General features: G+C 39.3%; 1 protein-coding gene across 2 annotated transcripts in view; it reads right to left on the reverse strand.

Moving 5' to 3' along the window:
- LOC129709077 (protein HIRA) overlaps positions 1-19606 on the reverse strand; it is a 69288-nt gene extending 49682 nt beyond the window's left edge. For both annotated transcript variants that reach the window (XM_055655177.1, XM_055655176.1), the window contains exons 1-10: positions 19447-19606; positions 11428-11490; positions 10721-10831; positions 9586-9676; positions 9079-9173; positions 7020-7115; positions 6577-6737; positions 4714-4881; positions 2335-2448; positions 729-799 (exon numbers count right to left, since the gene is read on the reverse strand). In XM_055655177.1, coding sequence (XP_055511152.1) covers positions 729-799; positions 2335-2448; positions 4714-4881; positions 6577-6737; positions 7020-7115; positions 9079-9173; positions 9586-9676; positions 10721-10831; positions 11428-11490; positions 19447-19483 — 1007 coding nt within the window. In that variant the 5' untranslated portion in view covers positions 19484-19606. The remainder of the gene's footprint in view (positions 1-728; positions 800-2334; positions 2449-4713; positions 4882-6576; positions 6738-7019; positions 7116-9078; positions 9174-9585; positions 9677-10720; positions 10832-11427; positions 11491-19446) is intronic.
- Positions 19607-20870: the final 1264 nt, after the last annotated feature.

A 20870-nucleotide genomic window follows, 5' to 3' on the forward strand; every position in this document is an offset into this window, starting at 1 on the left:
CCTCAGAATCCACAAAAACATAGCTCAAGTAAGTTATCCTTGATCCAGAGGGATTGCTGGAGCAGTCGCAGTAGCAAAAGTAGTAGTAGTTTCCATCAAGCTGCTGATGGTTTGCCTCAGACTCTCATCAAGACACTTTTCCTTCATCCATTGTCATTTTCCTCATTACCAGCTGCAAAACAGCAGCGGAACCTGTGGCACAATATATGGCTCTTGCCACAGAGACAATTATAGCATTGTGGAAAGGAGATGTGTTAAGATTGTGTCCCATGGTCAATTTTAAACATTCACAATTGATCATACCGAAACAACTAAACCAAAGATTTTCTTTTCATTTTGTTTTATGGGTCTACGTAAGGGGGAGGGGGAGTCAATATCTACATTGGTGGAATAGTTGCCAGCCAAACCTGATGCTTCAATCTTGTGGTTTGGGAATGCACAAGGATTGCCAGTTTCTAGTTATGTCACACTGATCCAAGAACAGGTTAGCTCGCATTTTATTCTTGCCCAGCATCAATGAAAAATGTTTGCAAAAGAAACGTATGATTGATTGTAAAATATAATTGAAACGCAAGAGAAAAGTATTTCCTCTAATTTACTGAATTAATTTTAATTCAATAACATATCTATTATATTAATGTCGATTTCATTCTGATACAAGTATTGACGAGAGGATACAAGTATAGTGTGAAATGGAGCAACATTAGAGAATCCATCACAATCCTTACCAGGAGATATCCATAATAGATTTATCAAATAATTCATGGATCACCACCAGAGGGCGTTTCAGGCAAGTAAGCTGTTGAAACAAAGCAACAAGTGAACACTAGCCTGTTTGACTGCAATATGTTGTTTCTTTCATTCAAGAAGGCCATTTAAGACTCTAGCAAAGCAAATCAAAGCCAAATGCCCATGCACAAAATAAATCAATTCCAATTGAAGGTAGAGAGGCCCAATCATAGGTTATAATGTGTGCCTTAAAGGAGACACAGATAATAAGCCAGAGAGAATTCAGGGCTCGATAAGATTTAGAGCATGGACAGGAGAAGACTAATTACGTGATCAAAGAGGTAGGCCGCCCCAGAATTGGAGAAATGCACAGCTTGGAGAAGGTCATAACAGAAGTAAATATCAGATGTCTGAAGGGATTCAAACAGAAGGGTTTAAAGGATCTGAGAGTTAAGGTAATTCAGCAATATGGAGATTACGATATGGAAAAACAACCACAGATAACATTTTAGATCAATTAACTTTTATCAAAATTGCAAAATGTTAGAAATAAATCATGTTTCCATGGGGGTGGTGCTGTCAGCGATGGCAGCCTCGCCAATGGTCTTCTGTCTTTTTTGTTATTTTCAGTGTTATTAAAAGTTTGTGTTAATGTTCTCTGGTTTGTTTTATGTGGGGGGGTGGGGAAACTTTTTTTCAATCTCTTACCTTGCCGGAGATGCGATTGTTTTCCGAATCGTATCTCCGGTCGCTCTGCGGCCTAACATCAGGGAGCTGGCAACCTTGCTCGAGACTGACTTTGAGCCCTACTGCTGGGCCCTGGACTTACCATCGGAGCCTGCGATCCCTTGCCTGGGATCGACGCTCCAACCCCAGCCTGCGGATTTCACCTTCGAGGAGTTCGCAGTCTTGGGTAAAGACCGATATCGGGAAGCTCCAATGAGGTTCGACTAGCCCCAACCCAGGGTCCGATCGCCCGGCGCAGGGGAGCTGAGATTCCCCCCCGATGCGGGAGCTTGATGGCCCCGACGCGGAGGGCACGACCGCCGGCTGCGGGAGCCAAGATCGCCCCGTCAACGGAAGGTTCAAGGTCCCCCACCGCGGGAGAACAAAGAAAGGAAGAGATAAAACTTTTTTTTTCCGCTTTCCATCACAGTGAGGAATGTGGAGGAGTCACTGTGGTGGATGTTTATGTTAAAATGTATTTTGTGTGTCTTGTTGCTTTTTATTGGTACGACTGAATGTCAAATCAAATTCCTCGTATGTTGCAAAACATACTTGGCTAATAAAGTATGATTATGATTATCATTATGATGATTATGTTTAAGATGTAGAAAAATAATGTATCTTGAGGGGAAAGAAAGTCAAAGGGGAGCATAGAATCGAGCATGTCTATGACATGGTGAAAAGTCAGTTTATCTTTCTTGAGATGTCACCCCAAAAACAAGGCATCTAGGTCGACACAAAAAACTGGAGTAACGCAGCGGGACATGCTGCATCTCTGGAGAGAAGGAATGAGTGACGTTTCGGGTCAAGACCCTTCTTCAAACTAAACTAGCATCTGCAGTTCCTTCTAACACAAGGCATCCAGGTCTCTGGACTTACCCAAACAGAGAGGGACCGGTCTTTACTCCCCACTGCACAGCAACAGTAAGGACAACTAGGCTTATTGGAGCTCCCATTCCGTGGCTTCTTCTTAAATATCTTAGGGTTAAATTTCTAAAGATGGGAATAGAAGAAAAACGTCAGCATCAGATTAACAAAGCGCTGCTTTACATCCAAAGTATAAAGAAACTGCTCATTTACTCAGTCTTCTGATCAGCAGCATATTCAGACACATAGCCCATTTTAAGTGCACATCGCTAAATAGAATTTAATGCTGTATTGAACCTAATGAACAGATCACAGACAAATGTTTATAATTCACGGTTTTAAATAAACAGACAAACTTGAGCACTGATGTAAGTTGGGACAGCTTATTATTTTGAAACTAAAAACTGATCTTAATTGTTTTTCTATTAGTGCATTAACCAAACTGTAACAAATAAACTTGGCCTATCCTTCTCTTATGTCCAGATGATCCTCTTTGCATCTACAAGTATAGGTAACCTGTACGTCTGTCTGACTGTTACTGGCAAAGATTATTCCTCTCATTCAAGTCATTATTTGCATTAAGCCAAAACCCAGTTTATTATTTATAACGGCATTAAAGAGTCCATTTCAGTAATAAGAATTACCATTACATCAATGTTTTCACTCCCAGCAATAGGGCTACAAGTAAATGCGTTCCAAAGTTAGAAAAATATTTCATAATTATGATGAAGTCGATGTTACTCTCATCAGAGAATAAAGCAACAAGAAAAAAGAAAATCACAAAAATAGCCAAGATGGGAATCTAAAATAAAAACAGAAACATCGAAACATAGAAAATAGGTGCAGGAGGAGGCCATTCGGCCCTTCGAGGCAGCACTAGAAAAACTGAAAACACAACAGATTAGGCAGCAACTGTGAAGAGAGGAAAAAAAAAAACAGCTTATTTTCTAGCAGCATTCACAGAAATCAAAAGTAGTCCCTGGGGGAAAATGTATAATCTTTCAGCACATTCTAACCTTCAGCCGTTCTGTACTTTCCTTAATGGCATTTTTAAACATTCATATTTATGACAAACATCCCATATTCTCCTATATTATCTGGAGCCAAGTTGCCACAAACTGGAAATGGCTTAGTGGTTAGACCCTCAGCTCAAAGTCTGAAGCTTTAGCTTTAATCCTATGTCAAAGACTTCAGGGCTTCCTCAATCATCACTCTGAAGTAGCACCATGGGAGTTATGCTGCATTCAAGGCAATATCTTCTGATAAGATGTTAGACTAGAGATGCAAAAGGTCTCCTGGTGTTCTTGCAAAGTAGTGCGAGGATTTCTGTAATTTTCTGAAACATATGCTAGATCATTCGCCAATATTTCCTTGGTTTCCTCTTCTCATCTTTTTGAATTGACAAAGTGACGATCACAATTTTCCAATTTAAAGAAATTACTGCTGAGCAAAGATAACTATAGTTCGGCCGACATTTTAACCGTACTTCATAAAATTTGAAATGTAGAGCACAGAACAAAGGATTCATCTCACCTGTCCACGTCAAACCAAACTGACCAATGTAGGCCAATCCAAATCCCAGCTCTTGGGCCATAGCATCAAAAGTTACAACGTGACTATGGTGAAGGTTGCTGCCTGCATGACACTTTCAGAGTGATCCCATCAGTTTTTTTGGGGGAAAAAAATCTTTAATTCACTAACTCTTCTATCAATTACCTTGAAAATATTTTTGAGCTATTGAAAACGAGGCCAAAGGAAATTGCTGAATCAATTTCTAAAATTTTTTATTTGTGATGTTAGAGATCAGAATGGAAACATTTGCTGTGCGATCAGACCAAGCAATCTTGCAACCACTTGGCTAGTCAAATGGGAAAGTAAAATCCCTGATCAAGAATGAAACTAAAGACTACTATTTGAAAAAATATTTAGAAATTTCCATGCCCCAACCTTCTGTGGAGTGTTCATAGTTTGTATCAAACCACTCTGCCACCCACCAAATGGAGCACAGGATCTGGCAGACATTGACGCAGATAACAATCCGGCTGCTCAACACCCGGCTTGAGATCTAACTATTCCTTTGGTTTATGTTTCATTCACAAGAAGAAGATAATCAAAAAAAGTGGAAGAACATTACATCCACGTCAATGGTACAGCATGAAACTGTTTTGAGGGAGGTGCATCATTAATGATAACTACAGGATTTTCATATTTAGTTGGGCATCACCTATTGTCAGAAATTGACGTAAGATGTTAGGCTCGTTATTATGACAGAAAATTCTTGCCAATTAAACTATTTCCTACTCTTGCTCTCTTTGTATAAATCGAAACACTTACTTATGTCACACTGGGCCAAGTGCTATTCAGCAGGGTTCAAAAGGTGAGAACACTTACCACCACCGTCACTGCTTTACGATGGCCAACAAAGTCCATATTTGTTTTCCAGCCATCCCGTTCAATGATCTGGGCTGTGGGGCCCGAGTTGTTCATCGCATGCGCAGATACGAGGTAATGGCCATCTGGGGACCAACTTAAACGCAGTACGTGCGTCGTGCCTGCACACTGAAGAGAGATAATAACAATCTTATGGACCACTAATGATGCACGACCACATAAACTAAGAGAACATACGCCAAATATCTTAGTAATAATGGAACTTAAGACGCTGCAAATTTAAAACAGCACTGAACCATGGGCTTTTTTGTTCTTTCAAGAAAGCAATGAAGGTAGAAGGTAGTGGTGGCTGGGAGATTCTATGATTGGAGGTCTGTGACCATTAAGGCAAGGATCAATACCACACCTCTGTCGTTTATGATATCTATAAATGATTGGAGTTCGGAGTCAGTCACCAACCAGGTCAGCTCCCGATATTACTGTCCACAGGGCCCACAGCCAAAGCCCCTGAAGTCTCGCGTGTGTGTGCGCGTGCGCGGCCATCAAGAAATTGCGTTCCCCCCCCAATGTTTGATAGCGATTTCCGTCTCTGCTGTTAACATACCATTTATGGATGCCTCTGAGAAATGTCACACTCCCTTTCAAATATGTCGCCAACCCCCTGCTTAAAAGCCCACGTTTGTCCTCTGTGCCTTGCAAACTAAGCCCATTTCCAGCCACTCCTTCTTTTACAAGGTCCTTTAATGTGTTGCCCCCTCCCAAATAAAAGCCCAGCTTTCTCACACTTACATGCCTAAATCTGTTCAATCATGCCCTACACGGCATTTAACTGCAATGTCTTCAATGACAAAACTAATGCTTATTATAATGGTGGCAGATTACCCTCTTTGCTATCTTGATTTATTGTGACTGCAACCCAGATGGTGTTGGTTGCGAGTAAGGATAGGAGAGCTGCTGGAGATCAGTGGGGCATTACAGCTCTATCTACTCCACAAGGTCTTTTAAAATTATAAATGTACCTGTTCATGAATGGCTTGCCATGGTTCCAATAACAATCAAACAAACTAGCGTCAATAGGTAGGATATACGTTTGTCTAATAGTCAAAAAAAGACTCCACTTGTGGCAGCAGGGGAATGGAGAGGGCAGTACATGCCATGTTCATTTATTTTAAGTTAATTCGTGTAAAAATAATATTCCAGTATACAATTCCAAATAGTTGTTAATCAAACCTGCTGACAATGTTGCTGCAAGTGCTCAAGATGAAACTGAAGCACACCATCCACTCCTTCCTGCATTTCTAGATAAGTGCTGACAGACGTTGCACGAGTGTCTTTCATAAGCTGAATTTAATTAACTCTTCAAACATATATTTTCTGAGTAAATTGGTGTTATCTATTGCAGTTGACTACTCTAGGCCATATGGCCCATCTCGCATTGAATTCATCAACTGATGCAGTGTTAAAGCCTTAATCTAAAACATAGATTCAGGGTACAATATGTTGAAGAACAAGCAAACAGTCAAAACGCGCTACAGGAACTCAGTGGGTCAGGGAGCATCTCTGGAAGGCATGGGTATGTGACGTTTTGGGTTAGGACTTATCCGGCACCAGCACTTTGTGTCCTTTTTATAAACCAGCACCTGCAGTTCCTGTATCAGTGAACAAAAGGTCATCTGTTGATCACTTGAAATTGACTTTGAATGCAGTGGTAGGAGAGCACGAAGGAAGGGTGCCAGGTTCATGATATCTATAGAAAACCTGTGCCACAGATAGCTGCAGAGATATCGACAGGACTTGCGTACATGGCTAAAAACAGTAAGGAATTACTGGACAATAGTTGGGACATTTGCTGCATGTACATACTTCATCAAAGGGCTTAGTAATGTTGGTCTCCAGCTGCCAATCCATGGTCCTCCACACTTTTAAGCTCCGGTCATCAGCTTGGGATGCAATGTACTTTCCGACAGGGTCCCAGGTAAGACCCTTTACCAGGCCCGAATGACCACGTAATGTTGCAATGATTTCTGTAAGAAAGTGTTGAAAAGCTTTCACAGCTTATTCATCCTTGAAGCGCACAACATTTCCAACCGATCGCAACCCCCCATAACCTGCATGATCAACTATATTGTTGTTATACTTGAGAGTTCAAATGTCATCATTGCAATAGATTCATAGAAAACAAATTCTACATGAAGTGGAAACAATGAATAACTTTGCTGAAAGTGAATTTTCACCACTGCCTTGTGAGAGATTCCTTTGTATACTAGTTTGAGTTTTGTCTTTACACCAATGAACATCAAACTCACCTGGGAACTTCAGGGCATTCCAGATCACAACAGTATTATCAATACTGCAGGAGGAGAGCCAAGCATCGTGGGGTGACCAGGCCAAGTCCATCACATCTGGAACATACACAGAATCCTCAGTCAGTGTACTGTGCATGGAGATGTTGGTCATGCAAAGCTTATGGCAATGTTCCACTTCAGTGAACCATTCATCATTGACAACAAAAATTTAAAATACCAACATTTTCTTGGTAAGCTATGGTGGAAATTTTGGATGAAGTGCTTAACCAATCTCAAACCTAGAATGAAAAGTGGGTGGGAAGAGTAAAGAAATAAGTTATGAAGAATATGAAGGAAGGTTAAGAAGGAGAGAATAAGATTAAAAAGGTACTGACAACTACAAGTATGTTGATATTGAACAATTTGTTGAACAAGCTGAGCTAATCAGGATGAATGGATAGTGGGCAGTTTGGACCACATAACTTTGGACTGTGTGAGATCTGTTGGTAGATAGATTTTGAGAAAGATGGCAAGACAAAAAAAAATGTAAGTTGTAGAAATAGCTTGGAATTTGTGGATGTGGAATTTGCATAATGTTCTCTCATCACAACTTTGAAAGAAAATTAGTGGAAAATAAGATGTAGAAACAAGGAACTTCAGATGCTGGTTTACAAAAAAAGATACAGTGCTCGATTAACTCAATGTGGCAGGCAGTATCGCTAGAGAACATGGAAAAGTGACGTGTCAGGTCGGGACTTCTTCAGACTGCGTTTTTCTCTGATAACATGAAATGTCCACTATAGACACAAATCAGTTTCACTGAGATTTCGGTCAAACTCCTAACCAGCAAATTTGAAATCATAATTCCATCCTTAGACCGAAATCCCTACATGATGATCATGACAACATGTGCAATTACTTAGAGCATGAAATAATACAAGACCATGAAATAATTGAGGAAGACCATTGGATATCATTCTGAATGGTTTGCAAATGGTAATAGTACAAATGATGGGACAAGAAAGCGAATTGAAGTGGAAATAGTGACATTGAAAATAGACAAATAAGAAGTTTAAGATAAAGGTGATTTCAGTAGCAGAGATGGGACATCTCAGGTCATTGCAATGTCACAATAAACAATATTAGATTGAACACAATAGGTGTTCTTTAATAACAATTTAAATAAGGTAAAAGTTTCATAGATTCCAATTAGATATAGAATGCGGGTGTGGATTCATTGACAGGAGAGATAAAGCCAGAAAATATTTTTTCTATACAAAAATGATACAAACAACAAAAGTTATAAGACAAAGTTAAAAGAATTACAAAGGTTATAGAAAAAAAATTAAGAATGTTTATATTAAGCATGAAGACAAACTGGCAAAGCATGTAAAATAAGTATTTAAAAAATGCGCAAATGGATAGACAAAGAGGAGGATCATTTAGACCCAAAGAGCCAGCTGTACTTAAGACTGAAATTCCTGGATATGTTCATTTTATCATTTAAATCGTTTTTATGGAGGAATCTGAATGCAAGACAGTAGAAAAATGAATAGGATATAGAAGAGTTAGTATTTAAAATAAATATGACAATTCACTGAAATTAATTGAAGACATTTTGAAGTCTTGTTCTGTCCAAACAACAATAGTACAGTCATCCATTCCGATTAGTTGATCTTGTTTCCTGCCTCTGTTCAATTGCATTCTATACTCAGTTAGAACTACACACTGATAATTCTGAAATTATGAGGGGTCGCAAATTATCAAACAACATATAAAATTTGACATCTTTCGAGAAGACAACAGGTAATTTGTCAAAAGACAGCAAAGTATCAAAATGAATGGAGAAGAAAGTGGGAATATTTCTCAAATCTAGATCTGTAATAATATTAACCACTTTCATGAAACTTCATTTATGGAGATCCAATTCAGAGTTTAAATCTAAATATATAGTAGAAATGTTTAGATGATGAAGGACAAGGAGACCAGTCCCATTTCACGATGCAAGAAATGTTTGAAATGGAAAACCATCTTTTGCTTCCCCAAATCGTGAGGATAGAACATGACCGTAAACTCTTACCTCCTGTATGGCTTCTGAGAATAGAAACACACCTCCACTGCTCCACATTAGCTAGCTTGCTACTGGAGCCAAAGACATTGCTTGGCCCAATATATCTGTAGGAAATAGTCACACAGTTGTTATATAACACGTCAATCTTAGCTTTTATTTAAAACATGTGAATTTAAAGAATGTTAAAACATTTTATACATTGTTATGACAATTTATTAGACACAAAACAATGCCTGATCTCATTTCAGAAAGCACTTGCAGTTTTGTGTTGCCAGTATTTATTTACTCATTTGGTTATCACAATAAACACAGTAGATTTTAGATGTATTAGATTAACTGGTAATATAAACCTAACAACATTATGAAAAAACATTCTTTCTGTAAGTGCTGCACAGCGGTATAACATTGATTCACTAGTTCCCTATGCAAATACACATTTGCCTTTGAATCGTTCTCAAACATCATTATTTTGGATATATAAAAAAGCAGCTAATTAGGTCTGACTGACATACTTACGCAGCTCTCTTCCACAACATTATTAGTTTGTCATCTCCACCCGATGCCAGGTACAACCCATTATTAGACCAACGAACACAATTTACACAGGCTGTAAAGAAACAGACGAGCTCTATAATTTACTGTTTGTATGCAAGAATACATTGAACACAAAATTTAAAAAAAAGTATAGCCAAGTTTTCAGGGTATTTACCCTGTGAGAGTGACTTTACAATGTAGGCCAAGACACTTTCACATTGAATCCCATGTCAGTTGTGATAAAAGAGACCCTCTGATTGTGTTTCAGTGCCCACATTACAGAGAAACTAGCCAAAATGTGAAATAAAATGAATTATCTTTAATTGTACTAAATGAAAGCGGTCATTTAATCTGATTAACGCACACTCCAGATGAAATTATACAGTGGTAAAAACAGCAATCTAAAAAATTGCAGTCTTATTTTGGTTGGAGAGAATTTAATAACATTTCTTGTCATTCTACTGGGCTAAGAAGATACTGACATTGAAAGTTTAAAATGGCTAGTGAAGTAGCTAACGTATAAAAAAAAAACTGCCAGAAGAATTCAGCCAGTCATGCAGTATGTGGAAGAAAAAGGATGATTGATATTTCAGGTCATGACCCTGTACTAGGACTGAAAGCACAGAGGGAAGAAAGCTAGTGTCGAGAAGTGAGAGGTGGGGTGTGAGACAGAGGATGGTTGGTGATAGCTGAAATCAGATGAGGGTGTGATGGACAAATGGAGTAGACAGTGGAAAGGACAAAATTGCTCAGAAAGGGGTAGTAAGTGATAATTGTAACCAGATAAGGGAGGGATAAAGAGGCCAGGTGGGGAGGTAGCGATAATTGATGGACTGGTGAGAGTGGGACAGATACTCTTGGTTACCGGAAACAGGAAAATTCAATATTTATAATCTAATTAGTAGCTTAGGCCATATGAAGTGACGGTTTTAATTTATATCTGAAGATTTAATAGTAACTCACAAAAAGTAACCAAACACCACACCAAAATCAACTTTCCACAACCCTCTGAATGGAGTACCATTTTTGAGGACTGTAATGAGTGAATAATCATTAAATATACAGCAATATATTTGTGAAATTCTAAAGAAGCTTTCCATGTATATTTTATATGTACCCAGGTGGTTATCCATTTGGCAGAGCATTTTGGGGATAGCTTCGTTCTTCTCATCCTCCTCTCGAACAACTGGTGGCATATTCCATATGACAACTTTCCCCGAGTCCTCCCCTGCAGACAGAACACAAATAATGAGCTTTCTGTATTTGATAAATTAAGTCTTAAATATAAAACTCTAGCAAATAATTGTTTGATTTAGGAATGATCAGAAATGACCTTATTGCATGAGAAATGGAAACCTACATCTAGGCCACCTAATCAAATAAACCCAAATTAAAGGCTAGTGGCACATATTGGCCTAGTCATCAAAAAAAAACACACAAAATAAAGCATGAAGTGAAACAGTAGAAATAGCACAGCAACAACCAGCTTTGTGCTGCTGTACTGCCTGTAAATATCTCAAGCGCCAGTGGGCATTTTAAAGGCCATTGCATATAGTAAAACTATTATTTCCACCTCAAAGTCAAATACAGCTGTCAAACAGAAGCACGAAGGCCAGTAAATCCAGAGTCTACAATATAAGATAAGAAAGAACTAAGTGGAGAAAAATAACCTGTTTCCCAATTTAACATGCACACTTGCCAGAATTACAGGTATTGGATTTATCTGCAACTTGAATGACAAAAGATGATAGCAACATGATTTTCACCTCGATGTCAGAGCCTTAATCTCAATAAATAGTAGGTAGCCTGTGGCCTGGCTCTTACCTTGGCCACCTGTTGCAAACTTGGTTCCATCTGGATGAATGTCCACTGAAAATATTGGCTTACCTGGAAGACAAATGAAATCATTGAACATTCGTTCAGTGTATGCCAGTTACATCATCAGAAGCCTGTTTGACAGCTTCACCGTGTGAATTGGATTGGATTGGATTCCTTAAATTGTCATTCAGACCTTTCGGCCTGAACGAAATTTCGTTGCCTGCAGTCATACATATAATAATAAATAACGAAACATACAATAAACACAAATTAACATCCACCACAGTGAGTTCACCAGGCACCTCCTCACTGTGATGGAGGCAAAAGTCTTAAAGTCTCTGTCTCTTCCCTCCTTGTACTCCCTCTGCATTGAGGCGATCCAGGCTTCCGTTGTTGTGACCCTGCCGGATAATGGTAAGTCCCGCGGCTCAACCGAGCTCTGCGAACGGGCCGGTTCAATCTCCATGGCCCGGGTGGTAGAAGCTGCTAAAGCTGCCGCCCTCCAGTCCAGCGGATGCAGCTGTTGTGCCGGGTGCTGCGGAGAACAGGTCACCAACCTGTGACCTGCGAGCTCCCGACAATGTCGTCCACTGGGCCGCGGCCAAGCCCCGAATTCAGGTCGCCGCCGCCGCAATGCCGGAACTCCGCGGAACAGTATGATCTTGCAAATAGATTATCATTTGTTATTGATACTTAACTGGTGTTGGCCGTTTTCAACACTTGTGATATCCATTCACCATAATTACTTGTCAATTTTTATCTATTTTTCAATTTCTGATTACTAGCACCCTTCCTAAGCATGTAATTAATTTGACTGGGTTCATTTTTGATAACAAGCACGTCATTTCAGCATATCCAGCACTCCTTCAGATTAAAACACCTCACCCTTGCTTGGGTTAAATTCCATCTGCCATTTATTTCTCTGCCCATCTCTGCAGCTGATCTCTATCCTGCTGTTTCTTCTGACACTCTTCCTTGCTGTCTGCAACTCCCCTGATAATGATTCCACGACTCTATTTCTTGTTTTAATAAAACTGTTGATTGGTAAAAGTGTGATCTCCCCTACTCTTCAAGTACTATCATTAGATTATTTACATCTACCCAAGGGGCTCAATGTATCAGCCAAGAGATAGTATCATTCAGCTGTGCCACCATACCTTGAGTGAATCCTAAGCAATTGCTTGTTAGAAAGCTTCCACCCTCATAAATTAAAGATTTGGATTCTAATCTTTCAAAACAAATCATAATGAAATACTTATGGAATTCTGTTGAGCACACCACTCCCATACAGACATGCCATTATAAAATATTTGTCACTTCAAAAGTAGTGCAACACAATATTCAGTCTTCCCTCACCAAGAAGAAGACTGCAATTTTATAACAAAGAAGAATATTTGGCACACTGTGTAGTTGCTCATTGAAAAGAAGCTACCCAAATACTCCCACTTTCCAGCACCTGGTTTGTCGCTGTGCAGGCAATGGCGCTTCAAATACATCCTATTAATTCTCAATGCAGTGAAGGGTTGTGCCTTTATCACCCTTTCAGGCAGCGATCTCCAAGTTCCATCTCCCTTTGGGGGAAAGGTTTTCCTCATATCTCCTGGAATCTCAATTTAAATCTATACCCCTTGCTTCTTGATATCCCTGCTATTGAGATAGCACCTTCTTTAAGTCAGCACTCAACATGTTTAAAACAACCTCATCATATGCAATTTCTTCTCAGAGCCAAATTTTTCAAGTCATGGCAAGACCTTTACAAATCTCCTCTGCATCATTACCGGTGCATCACAACTTTTCTGGAATTACGTGTCCAGAACAGTACTCAGAATTCCAGCAAGACACTGTATACAGACCCCATATCACTTCCTTGCAGGCCTCATCCAAAATGTTATGGTTATTTAACTAATGAAAACAAAGATTGGTATTTGTACAGTGCTCCAACAAACAAAATATCCCAGACAACTTCAAGGAAATTTCTGACAATCATCATGAAGTGCTTCAAGAGGCTAGTTATGATGCACTTTTACTCTAGCCTCCCAGATAACATTGATCCATGCCTACATTTTGCCAACAGGCATAAATATCACCAACAATTTGAATTCTGAACCAACCAACTTGAAGCTAGGGTAAAAGAGCGCACAACACCTTTACTTCCTCAAAAGACTAAGGAAGTTTGGCATGTATCCAACGAATCTTACCATCTTCTATACATGTATTGAAGAATGCCTACTGCTGGGTTACATCACAGCTTGGTTTGGCAACAGCTCTGACCTAGACTGCAAGAAATTGCAGAGAATTGTGGATGTAGCCCAGTACATCACACTGACCCGCCCCAACCCACATTTTCGCCCGTCAATGTCCCCTGCACCCTGGACTAAATCAACATTTCATGCTGTCCTAGGAAAGCAGACAAACATAATCAAAGACCTTTTTCACCCTTAGTAATTTCCTCTAACAAGTAGAGATACAAAAACATGAAAGCACAGACCACCAGATTCAGGAATAGCTTCTTCCCCGCTGTTATCAGAGCTCTGAATAATCCTCACATAAACTAGGATGTCATCCTGATCTACCAACCCACTTCATTGCGAACCTTGGAATTTTTCTCTGCGACTATTTAATATTACTGTTGTAATTCTGCACTCTGGTATTTTTCCCTTTGCACTACCTGTGGTACTTGTATGTGGCTTTATTTTACTCGTGTATCATTTCATTGTCCTATCTGGGACACATGACAATAAACTCTTGACTTGACTTGTTTTGACCGATTAGTTTGCAAATAAAGCTTTTCACTGTGTCTCAGTACACATGACATTAATAAAACCAAGAGGAATAGGTCAGATAGAACTAAGAAACATTACTCATAGCTTCTTCTGTAATAATCCAGATTAATACTTTCAAATGAAAATATTATTTATGGGCGTTTAAAATCAGAATATTTTCCCTTCTTACTGACAACTTAAAGCAAAGTAGCCAGTACAAAAATACATCAACTGATCAAATGGGGAAAAAAACATGCCATTAATTTAGGAAGGTAACAAATACAAACTATGAAATCCTTGTGAAGCCAGTTGAAGTTGCCAACCATGATGGAAAATACTAAATCAAACTTTATAAAACACTCATAACAGTCCATACAAAATTCACTGATCCATTTACAACCGTGATTATAAATAGGTCATTCGTTAAAATGAGTGTAGCTGTTAACATTCGGACAATAAACGTTGTTGCCGATGAACATCTAACAATATTCCATACAGAGAAATACTAATACTGGACTACTTTAAGAGCTTACGAATCAGACAACTTACCAAACAATCACACTTGCCAAGCAAGGATGATTAACCAATAACACAATGTTTGTCCATGCAAACGAATGCACCTAAAATACAGTGACATTGCCTGAAAATCTACAATAAAATCAATCATTCAGATGCCAATCAGCAACAATTAAGGAACAACTTGACAGGAACCTAAAATATCCTTAAACCTGCAGCAAGGGGTAAAACATTATTTCAAGTTTCATAGACAAATACATACTGGTGTCAAGTTTTAAGCCCAAGGTTGTTGAAACACCAAAGTATAAATAAGAAAGATTCTGTTTTGTTTAGTCACGTGTACCGAGGTATCGCAAAAAGCTTTTGTTGCTTTATTATGCTCCAGCTCATTCATACAAATGCAAAACTAATTATAGATGCTACAGAGAGGAAATTAGCAAACAGTAACCATATATATAGGTTGGAAATATTCAAAAAAATCTACTTTTACCCACAGCTCACCTGAAAGTGTAAGTTCTCACAGTGCCAAGTATGGCTGTCATTTTTCATTAGCTCATCCAAGTAAAAAAATCCTCACAATGCAAGCCTCAACAGTGAACTTGGTCTAGGTTTATTATTGTCACGTCCACTGAGCTATTGTGAAAAGCTTTTGTTGCGTTATTGTGCTATCATATCAAATAGTACTATGCATAAATATAATCAGGTCAAACTCAAGTACAATAGGTATAGACTTGTATCAGTTGATAGTAGATCCATCTCTGAAAAAGCATGCAAAGAGTCACCACACCTGGAAAGATATTCCACCAAGGTTACTGAGATAAGAAATCCCAGCTCATTTTGATCGTAACCCAATAACATTTTCAGTACAAATTACTGAAAACTGGAATTGGGGTTTTAGCTGATTTTCTTTATCCCCAACTGTCTCCCCACAGTACTGTCCAACACATTATGACATGAAGACAAATTAAGTTGGGCTCTCATAACCCACTCCAAGTGTGACTTGAACCCACATACTTTGCTCTCGATTAAGGATCAACAACACAAGATATCAGTTTGGCTCAGTTGGCAGTTAATTGCATTCTTGCAAATTGGTCCCACTAGTGTTACTAATGGTAGAATTCTAACCAATATTTTGTTCTGGGATTGCAAATCTCAGCCACAGCACGTTTTTGACCATGTTCAGGTTGAAGCTAAAACGGTGCAAAATTTCAAAGATGTCAAATAACAAGAGTTTGCAACCATGAATATTAATTAATGCAGCCTTACATTTTAAGAACAAACTTGACTTGAATTCCAGACCCTCCCTTAATTTTGTAACCTTATCCTACCCCATGTGACAATTAACCAGTATTGAGTTTTCCCTTCTTGAACATTGTACCTTCCTTTACCCCAACTATAGATGCCATGCCTTCAGCATTCTCCTCAAAACACTGCAACCTTCCTGTCTGCTAAGACATCTTTTCTCATGACTCTCTTAGCACGCAACAAAAGCTTTTCACTGTACCTCGGTACACGCAACAATAAACTAAAACTGACTCTCTTGCCTAGACGTCCATACTTTTTTTCCCCCCTTGCACATATGAAGAATCTTACAGCATGTCATGTTAAAAGGAAGTTGTTAATACAACACAGCAATGATAGTCTAGCGAAATAACTACTGCAGAAAACAACATGTTCCAAGTGGAACTTACTTTTTCAATCCTTTTCTGAGGCTAAGCTATAATTAACATTAAGCAACAAACTCAACGACATAAATAATATGGTTTAAATGGATTATAAAGCACCAATCCCATCAACAATTTCAAATGCTTCATGGATCACTAGATTCACACTTACTTCTTCAGCCATCACGCCCTCAGATTTGGTTATTGTTTGCAATCTTCTCGAAGCTATCATGTGCAAGTCTGTTTTGGTTACACTGTCACAGGATGCGACTGATCACCAAGCGCAAAATGTTAAATTTCTCTTATCTTCTTGCACAGTTGGGAGTCTGAAGAAGGGTTTCGGCCCCAAACGTTGCCTATTTCCTTCGCTCCATAGATGCTGCTGCACCCGCTGAGTTTCCCCAGCATTTTTTGTGTACCTGGGAGTTACATTAACTGTTTGATGCAAGTATTGATTTAAAGAATGCCCGACATTTACAAACAACAGAGAACCACTAATTTCTCTTCTGTTAGTTCAGCTGTGAATAGTCTGCATTAATTCACTCCATTGGCATTCCTGTTAGCATAGCTACTTCAGCCACTTCTAAACCTTTCTGTGCCAATTCACTCCTGCCATTGTTTGCCTAACACTGCCTTTTCTCTCTCCGCTTCCAATCTACTCCTGTTAATCCTAAAAAGGAACTGTCCAGTATTCAGAAAAAAAGCACGATGCTGAGATTCTGCGCTTGGAATGCAAGACAATCAAATCCTAACAATTGTCATCCCCTCATCAAAAGGTGGAAGGTGGCCCATCTGGTTAATAATTCCCTACTCAGTACTCACAATATGTTTTTGTCAGGTCTTACCTCAGCCTTGCCCAAAATATAGACAGAACAGTTGCAATCCGACTATTCTTTAAAAAAAAAATACACAACAAAATTGAATAAGAATCTGAGAAAATTCTCCACTGGCAAGAATCACGTTGAACACAAAAGAAAATAGGTTATTTGGTGATCGATCTCAGCCTCAAGGTATTGAACTAAATGTACCAAAGGAAATTGCCCTAGATCCAAGTATCTCCTATTGCTTCAAGACCTTCCCTGTCATGCAAGGTCTCTCATATGAATGTGCATTTATTCAGTTTCATTCATAACTCTTTAGATTTCAAGGTGGTTTGTAGCCATATGCAGCAAGACATGGATAACACAAATTCACACTCGCCTAATTGGCTGTTTGAATAATTCACCTTCTAATGATGTATACAACAGACTGAATAAACTTGTTATACCAATAAGAAGAGCTTCACAAATTCACACACCAGTCGTTGGTTTTCGTTAAATCACCAATCTTAATTTACAGGCTTGTTGCTAAAACTTGGCAAGTAACATCTGCACCGCACAAGCATCAGACAACGATCTTCAATAATAGGGTGTGTAACATGTCTTCTTGACTACCATTGTTGACAACGATACCAATAGTATTATTTACCACTATACAAGCAGCCTCAACCCTCACAATATTTTAACTAGGCTAGCCAAAGAAACATCGTGAACAGATTAGAAGCTGTGAATTCTGCACACGGTGACAAACTTGACAAAGCCTTTCCACCATTCACAAAGCACAACTCAGGAATCGAGCGATATATTCTCCTTTTGCCTAGATGATTGCCGTTCATATACCAAAGTTCCACACCATCCAGGACAATGCACAAATCTGTCTGAAAGATTCATTGAAGAAGATTCATTCACCAAAAGCATAGTGTGTACCAATTACAAGATTTATCACAGACACGAAGATCTCTTTGACATTACTTCTCAAATTTGTGACCTCTCCCATCAAGAAGTCAGCAGGTGCATGGAATGCCACCTGCAATTTCCCCAAGTCACACAGTCTAACAAGAAAATATATCACACCTTCATTACGCCAATGAAAACCTTGCAACTCCCTAACAAATCTTTGTAAGTATCTTCACCAAACACCACAGAAATTCCTAAATGATGGCTCATCATCACCATCGCAAGGGTAAATGGCCATGACCAATAAATCCAACACAGCGAGTGACTCCCTTATTGGATGAATATAAAAAATACACAATTTAATGAATATTTATAATAGAAAACATATTGAATTGTTTTCTTAACTTGGAAAATCTCTCCAAGGTGCTATATACCCCAAACAGAACATTATAAAAATGAGCAAATACATGGTCAAGAGTGTTGAAGTGAGTGAGGAGGAAAATTTAAAGCAAAACCTTCACTTTCTAATCATTCTCAACTTGAAAATCTGCCATTGATACTACAGCAGATCAAGTGCCTCGCTAAACATAAACATGTAGGCTTTTCTTTGCAGTTATACAGCCGATTGCCCATTGTGACTATTGATAGGCATTTGAAATCTTCTCTCACACAAATTATAAACTCATCGTGCCAACAGAAAAACTTCCCGCATTCACTCATCAACTGGTACACAAAAAAGCTGGAGAAACTCAGCGGGCGCAGCAGCATCTATGGAGCGAAGGAAATTGGCAACGTTTCGGGCCGAAACCCTTCTTCAGACATTCACTCGTATTCACTCATCAACTGTTGGAATTATTCTAATCACATGTCATAATTGCTTTCCTTCGGTTGATCCCTGCGCACACGACTGTTGAGCAATGCACTTCCTTTCATTTGAAACCCTTCCCACAGTTTACTTCTCCATGGACAATACCTGTGGATCACCATGTACTATTCCTTCAGGTCCATCATTACACGAGCCGTGCATCCCCCAGCCCTGAATCTTAATGCCGCTGAAAACCTGGTCAGATTTCCAGACCCTTCCACAGCCCATTGCTATTCCTCGTAACCCTCTTGGCTCTTGGACAACTTGGACCCCGACGTCCACATCCAGGCTTCCATCGTCGCTTCCCCACATCACTATTTCATCCCCAGGCTCCAGTCTCAGGCGCGGTGCCGTTCACCCCATGACAGGTGGACTCACTCGGAAAGTCCTGCAGCTCCTCTGACTCCCTCCCTCCACTGACCATTCTCAGTCCGAGCTCACACACGCCTTCCAGTCACTGCACGCTCCCTCTCCTCACCCACCCCATCCTTGCAGCCGCTCACCATTGTGATGGACCCAAGCAGGTTTGAGCAGCTTCATGCTGGGCCGCGGTACCTGGGACACAAGCACCACCCTCTCGGTCTCGGTGTCACTGTCCCAAGGCGACCCGGTCTCTCGCTCCGCTCCGCCGGAAGGGAGCAACACACTCAACGCTCCCCAGAAACTCCGGTGCCCCCGGCAAAACGGCTCGGGAAAAGAATCAAGGTCAAAACAAGCGTTCCGAGCACAAAATAAAACCCAAAAAAGTTAGATTTAGTGCATAATTTTCAAACTCAACCGTAGCTGACGTAACTGATTTAAATTTAGAACAACTGAAAGGTCTATGACCATCAAAAGCTTCGGCAACCCGAAATCTCTAGCCTATTATCTGGTTGTAACTTGGTGAGCAGCATCCAACAATATCAACCAAGGATCTTTGATAACAACAATATTGCCAGTGCCCCGTTCGGATAAGTTTGACCAACTGCTGCTTATAATAGATCCTACATTTATACTCTTTAAAAAAAAGATTTGCCTTTAACTCAGGATATTCAGGGGACATTAAGCCAAGCAAGTACATTTTGAAGTACAGTAAATAATATAAAGTACAACTTCTGAATGTGTGCACAACAAGATCCCAAAGATAAAAGAGAATTGGCGCAGATTATCTGATTAATGGTTTCGGTCAGGAGGTCAATACCGCCATCACAATGTAGACCAAGCTTCCTTATTGTCTGGAAACGTGTAAGTTCCCCTAAAAAGTTTAATGTCTCATTTAAATATATTTATTTCAAAAGTGCATCACTCCTAAATGATGCCCAATTTACATCTAGTGCCCAATTCACCAAACGTTGTCATTCAGTGATGCATACACTGAAATGCCATATGGAAGATTATGTAATGGGAACAGGCAACATGACCTATGTATCTACTACAATTAACAAGGTAAATTATTCACTACAACGAATTACTTTGTGGTATAAAGAAAATAGATATAGAAAGCAAGTAACTGTTACACGGTGATAAAAAAATATATTAGTGTCAATGCAAGAATCTGGCTAACATTAAAATAGGGAGTTATCTTGTTCAGATGATAGGGTTTTACTATTGTACAATTTCTGTTACTTCACTTTGTCCCAGCACTCTAAATATTCGTTCTTTCTTTATGAAAGCTCCAACATAATTCTTCGTTGCTGTCCTTCAAGCAGTTAAGCAAATTATTTTTTAATGTCATGGCCAATTCTAAAGTCTAATTTCCAAAGCATTTTCATCAAAACTTAGGTGCTCTAAATTTCGATACAAGCTTGCCGGTAGCTTCGTTTACAGGTTCAATTATGATTTTAATGTGCTTGATTTTTTTTTTAATGAACAAATGTTCAATTGCAAACATACCACTGTTGTGGTTCTGAACTTTGTCGGGGTGGGAACATTTAGTAATGACCTGTGT

The sequence above is a fragment of the Leucoraja erinacea genome, chromosome 25 (assembly GCF_028641065.1).
Source record: "Leucoraja erinacea ecotype New England chromosome 25, Leri_hhj_1, whole genome shotgun sequence".
Lineage (NCBI taxonomy): Eukaryota > Metazoa > Chordata > Chondrichthyes > Rajiformes > Rajidae > Leucoraja > Leucoraja erinaceus.